The 6725-nt window shown below is 40.6% G+C and overlaps 1 protein-coding gene across 1 annotated transcript in view; it reads right to left on the bottom strand.

Annotated features, from left to right (window-relative positions):
• Nucleotides 1–1428: 1428 nt before the first annotated feature.
• Nucleotides 1429–6725, bottom strand: part of Hormad2 (HORMA domain containing 2) — an 87846-nt gene continuing 82549 nt past the window's right edge. Inside the window, exon 10 of the mRNA XM_055624282.1 lies at nt 1429–1527. Within this exon, the coding sequence (XP_055480257.1) occupies nt 1429–1527 (99 nt within the window). The remainder of the gene's footprint in view (nt 1528–6725) is intronic.

Genomic DNA, 6725 nt, shown 5'->3' with positions numbered 1-6725 from the left:
GGAAATAAATCCACTTCAACATGCAGGCAGGGAAAATCCCCCTCTTCCCTGATAGTCTCTGGTGCTTTAGCCCGGTTCAAGACTTCAGTTGATATGCAGTGGTAGGTCCCCCGAAAGAGATTAGAGTCCAGCAAAGAGCAGCGCTAGACAGGCAGGCTGCCTTGACTTCCCTGCTGTGTAACACATAGACTTCTGCAGACTAAGGTACATCTGGCCCTCAGGTTCTCTTTTGTCAAAGGCTAAAGAATCTTAACTTCTGTGATAGAATTGTGAGACTTTTCCACAGGACTCACCCTGATAGTTTGAATAGTTCCGGTTAAGCCATACTGTGTGATGAGCCCTCCAGGTGCTGGGGTCCGCATTACACCTTCCCTTGGAGAAACACTAATTTCAGTGAAAAAACTACCAAGTGCAAAATATGATGAGTAAAAAAATATCTTGCAGTCCTGGTGAATGGCTCAGAGGATAAAGGCACTTGCTACCAAGCCTGATGACCTAAGTTCAATCCCTAGAACCCACACGCAGGAAGGGGAGAAGCAACTCTCAGAAGCTGTCCTCTGATTACCAACACACACCACGGCATGTGAAACACACACAGAGAAAGCACACACATTTGATATTTAACTCATCTATTCCATCAACCTAAGTTCAATTATTAAATCCAACATTACAGAAATCATAAAACAATCCTTAAAGTTATTTATTATTCATATCTCACCAATCATTAGGCCTATCAAAATTCTTCCAGAATAGGGAGGGGACAAATAGCATCACCTGCAAGTTACAGACAGATAAACTCAAGTATTTTTGGAAAATATTCAACATAGGTCTTACAAGGGAACCAGGCTCCTGAGTTGCCTGTCAGCTATTTGGGATTGGCCAACAAAACAGGGCCTGGGGCCAGAACCGAGAAATTTTACAGGGAGGGCATCTTCATGCACATGCTGCTGATCAACTCGTGACTGAACTCAACATGTAAGTCACAGCTAAGCACCTTCACACACATCCTATGCTGCTTCGTGCAAGTTGTAATACAGCTACAGAGGGTTCCAACACACAGGTTCCAACAAGTCATAATACTTCACAGCAGTCAAGGTTCCAGGTGAGTTCAATTATGTAAAAAAAAAAAAAAAAAAAAAAGCCCTTTTCTTTAAGAGCAGCAGCTTACTTCTTTTCAAAATAACTGCTGTGGTTCTTTTGCAAATTCAAAGCGTGTCTCATCTCTAACTCAGCCGTGAAGTAATGCCATCCCAAAGCAGCCCTGGTGCTCTTGTTTCCTTCCAGCAAAGTGAGCCCATGTCCTGCTCACCAGTGGGAAAAAGTTGAGCAAAAACTTTAGGAAACAGTTTTGGCGATAAGAGCTTACTTTTCTGTTACAACATTTCATACATGTTTTTGCAAAACATACGTAGCAAAGGCACCTAAGTTTCATTTTCTGTTATGGATGAAGACTGTCACTGGTTCGCTGACCTTCTTCCTGGAGCTTTCAAAACTTGGTTCAATGTGCACAAAATTCATCCTTTGAATCTGTGAGAACCACAGAGAGAGGTACAATTCAGCAGAGATGTGAAATCTGCACAAGACATGTATAACACAGGAAAACCAAGCATGCGTAACCCATCCAAACCTGCTCTCCTGTGGGCTCATTTTGGCCCAGCACATAACCCTGCTGCCAGTATCAGAAGCTGGCATTCCAAGTTTCAGGAGCTCAAGTCCCCTGGAGGCAGCCAGTTTCTGGGACAGTTTCTTGGCTCTGTCTAGTGAATTCAGCACATCCAACTCTTGAGGGAAGATTGTTGATCAAGGTGTGGGGCCAATAAGGAGCAAGTAAGGGTCAGGAGAGATCTAGGGCACTGATTACTTTAGAGGCAGACATAATGTAAGTCCTGATTTCAGCCAGCAGAGCCTTCTCTTTTCTGCAGTTGTTTAGACCAATGACTTAAAGAGGACAATGAGTCCTTGTGCTGAAGAAAAGTATATAATATTGACTACAGGGAAGTTGATCAGTGAATTATCACTAATTATCATCCCCACTAGGCTTAACTTTGGTGAAGAACTTGGGAACTTATTTTTGCTCATCTGAATGACTAACTAGAAGTATATATGGTCTATCAGACAACTCCTGATGCCTGGAGTTCCAAGAAAAGCAGAAAGGACATTTGTATATTATTCAGCTGCTAGAAAGGATGTTTTTTTTTCCCCCACATCTTCTGGTTGTTTGGAAGGAAAATGTAATGCAGTATATTTTAAAGCCAGACTTGTGAGAATATCTAGCAGAGGCTCCAACATTATCCCTCTTTTCTTTTGTAGTAGTTGAATATTGATATGATGTAACTACAAAATAGTGAGAATGTCAGTAAAGCCTTTAAGTACCATTTAGAAACAGAAACTGGGTCTGAAAATGGGCAATTTAAGCACTCATTTCATTCATTTATCCTTTAGTTTTAGAAGAGGGTTGAATTTCTGATCCCAGAAGCCACAAACTCTCTTTAACCTTAACTAAAACACTGACTAATAAAATAGTGAAAGTCTGAGAAAATTAGAGCTGCTTATCAAATAACTGGTTTGTTTATATGTGTAGAAGTTTGAAACTGCTCTAAAGAAAGATAAATAGCAATAAAACACAAAGCCAGTTTTTTAGTCTACAAGATGAATTTGTTATAGTTCGGTTGATAGAAAAAGCGTTTAATGAAGTTCACCTTGCCTGGAAATGCTGCTGGAACTACCCTACTCCCATTAGTCCTGGGCACACTTGAGAAGAGAAACAATGGGTGAACACTTCCATGGCGGTTCACCTTATGCTTTAACTAGGTTTTACTCCATTTTCTTCTATTGTCAAATAACTACAGTTTTATTTTAAACTGCAGGACTACAATTTTATTTCATTGAGCTAATCAAAATACCTTCAGTAATTCCCAGTGAAGCCTGGGGATTCTCAACGGCTTATAGAAAACCGGTAAGCTTTAAGGCAAGCATGTTATCAGTCAGGAGACACTTCCACATAGATAGATGATCTATATGAACTACATAAGCTAACATATTCATCTACACAACTGGTTCTATTTGTACCTTTGATGTCAAAAGTCAACTGGCCAAGCAATTAGGTGGGCTAAACATATCATCTGTAAACACATTAGATATGAATAAAATGATTTCTAATGCATATATTGTGTGTGTATAAAATGAAAAGATGTGTTTTTATGTGTATGAGTGTTTGCCTGAATGTATGTGTGTACACCACATGTGTGCCTGGTGCTGGAGGAGACTGAAGGGGTCCAACACCCTAGAACTAACAGACAGTTGTGAGTCACATGTGGGAGCTGGGAACCAACCTCTGTTCTCTGCAAGAGCAGTCAGTCCCTTTATCCATGGAGACAGCTCTCTGGAGAGCCCTTATGTGTGATTTTTTTTTTTTTTTTTTTTTTTTTTTTTGATGCAGTGTCTCATGTATATCCTAGGCTAGGCTTGAAGCATGCATCCTCCTGCCTCCACCTCCCAAGTTTTGGAATTCTAAGTGCATATCACTACAGTTAGCTGATGCAGTGCACCTGAACTATACTCCTAGCCCTGTCATATTTTAAACATTTGGTTCTTAAGGTGTTTCTTAGCCAAGCACAGGGCTCATGTCTCTAAGTGTGGTACTTAGAAGATTGTTGCAGGACTGTTGTAAGTTTAAGGACAGGAGCTGGGGGCCACTTTAAATAGATAGTGTCAATTGAGTTGGAGGGCACCAAATTAGTGTTTCCTGTTGGTAGAAATGGTTGCTTTTGGTGAAGAGAAACCCTTAGATCTTTCAGTGTCATAGAAGTCTTCTGTATTGGAGATGGGAGATGGCTCAGTGGGCAAAGTGCCTGCTTTGCACTTCACCGTCTCAGAGAGTAGAACCTAAAAAAATACCAAGTGTTTCTTATATTCAGATTACTAAGAGGCTGCCAGATTAGTTACCAGTGGAGCCCAAAGAATACAGAATTCATATGGGCCCGAAAAGCCCAGAAATATACTTTTATTTCCTGCATGGTGCTAAACTAGTTTCCATGTTGATTTTAGTATTGTTCTCTACTTAAGAAGCCCAAGACAGGATTTGCTGCATGCACAGATAGAGAGCCACCTGATCTGGCAGTATTTGGATGGTATTATGAAAGGTCCTTCCTTTGTAAATGACTTATTATTTCCTTTATAGTCATCACCTTAAATGTTTATTATTTGAATATTGTCCCTGAATTTTGTCTTTGGCCATCTTTTCTGCTTCTTATTGTGTCTCCCCTTTTTCCCCCCATTTAGGTTTTTATCTTCTCCTAGGAATCAATGACATTTCATAAGCCAAGAGCTCCACAGTCATGTGTTCAATTTAGATCTCTTCTGAAGCACACATTTGCGTGTGTATCCACAGCCCACTATAGTCTCTATGTGGTCATTTCAAAGAAAACTCAACTGCACTGTCCGAGATTGGAATTCATCACCTGCTCTTCTAAGCCTGTTGCCAGTCACTGTTCTCACCTAAGGTGTTCCAGATAAGTCTGCACTGGCGGACACTCATGAAGCCTCAACCCTGGGCAAAGAGCTACAGACCACTAAGGAATGCTGAGTGGGAGAAAGAGCCTTCCCTAGGCAAGAACACACCAATTGGTTATTCAATTCCAACACACATACAAGTAACATATGTACTGAGCAGGTTGTAGTTATATATTTATAAAAAAGATATGTAGTAATATAAAAAAATTGTCAAGGTCAGTGTTTCAGGACTGAACCTCATGAAGAGTCATTAAGCAATGATTACACTATAACACAACACTATATCGTCCACAGACATCCATTCTTTCAACAGTTATTGTGCATGAGACAAATCTAAGTGAACAAAAGAGATAAAAAGCCCTAAAAATCCACCTTCTGTGGATTGCACAATCTGATTACATTACTTCTTGGCTTAAAAATTCCCAAAGGCATCACTATAGTCTTGGCTGCTTGCTTGGCCGTGATGCTTCTGTACATCTCCTGTTTCTTTGGGAAAATGCTCACAGTGCTCCTCACGACTCACCCCTATTGGCATGCTGAAGGGGAACTTACTGGACCGTTTGCGCATCTTAACTCGTTATGACTTCTCAGGTCACACCGGGATACTACCTCATGCTCTGATCTCATACCCTGTCCCTTTTTTATTCTAGTTCTTTGCATGCAATACTTCTGCCTAAAATACTCTTCCTTTCTTATATCTTCACTTGTAGATTCTGACTCTGGCAAAAAATTATTTCACCAAAGAAATTTTGCCAATCCCTGTGATATTACTATAGACATATATTTAGTTTCTTCAGTTTCTAACTCCTAATTCCTGCCTCAAGGCATGTCATAGAATCTCAAATCTTCTGTCTTTCTCTGACCTACTTTTTATGATAGTAGATGATAGATAAATAATAGCAGATATTATCCTCATTTCAGAAAGCGACCTGTCCTATAACTAGAAGGAATGCTACACAGAGAGATCAAGAAGACTGAACAACGAGACAGGCCATAATGGCTTCCTTCATCTAGTCTGTCAGCATTACAATCCCCAAAGGACAAATGAACCTTTTGAGGTTCTTGGCTCAGAGTGAACACAGAAGCTCTATGCACCTTCTAACACCCTTTATAAACATACTGTTTGCCCTGAATTCTATGAGCCATTCAAACAAATTAGTTGAACTTGAGGGGGTTGCAGAAATCATAAATTGTGCCAATAGCTCAGGTGCACAGGAGAAAGAATCTATAGCTTGCAATTGGCATCTAAAGTGGGGGTGCAGAGGAGGAGCTGGGGGCCACTTTAAATAGATAGTGTCAATTGAGTTGGAGGGCACCAAATTAGTGTTTCCCATTGGTAGAAATGGTTGCTTTTGGTGAAGAGAAACCCTTAGATCTTTCAGTGTCATAGAAGTCTTCTGTGTTGGAGATGCGAGATGGCTCAATGGGCAAAGTGCCTGCTGTTCAGGCATGAGACCCTCAGGTCCCCAGAACTCGTGTAAAAGCTGGGTACAGAAGTAACATTTATAATCCCAGTTCTAGGTGAGGGTTCAAGACAGGGGATCCCTGCAGTTCACTGGTGTGGTAGTCTGGCTGAATTGGTGAGTTCCATGACCTAAAGACCCTGTATACATTTGTATTGCCATATACATGGACACATACACACATATAATATACACACATTATGTCCATATTAACGTACACACATACACATCCATGCACACACAGAGGGAGGCAGCAAAGGTTTTCTGTGTTGACTGAGGTATGATAGCAAAAGAAAAATAGTTTGCTTTATTTATACAAACACAATCTCAGTTAAGTTAGGTTACCCAATCATTACAGTCTATAGACTTCTAGAAGATTGGACACAGGCAGTTTTAGTCACATCTGTATCAGCAATATCTAGGAAGCGCCTTGCATGTAGAAAAGGCTTAAGGATGAATAATGGACGAATGAATGAATGAGTGAATGAATCTTCAAACAGTACTATGTTTGCAATGTAGAAATGCAGTGTGAGTATCGGGAGAGAACTTTGGGCTGGAGATGTAATCTGAGAGTCAGCTGCCTGAATAATTAAGGCCCTGGGTGTGGAAGTGTTTTGTTTATTGGGAGAGCAGAGCGTGAGAAGGGAAAGGGGCCAGGACACAGCCTTAAGGAATTCCAACACTGAGAGATTAGCTGGAAGAGGAGCCAACAAACAAGGCCGAGGAAGAAAAAAAATGACAGATAAAATA

The sequence above is a fragment of the Psammomys obesus genome, unplaced genomic scaffold (assembly GCF_907164565.1).
Source record: "Psammomys obesus unplaced genomic scaffold, mPsaObe1.curated_primary_1811, whole genome shotgun sequence".
Lineage (NCBI taxonomy): Eukaryota > Metazoa > Chordata > Mammalia > Rodentia > Muridae > Psammomys > Psammomys obesus.
Note: the sequence above shows the minus strand (reverse complement) of the source record. Positions and strands in the feature narration are given on the sequence as shown.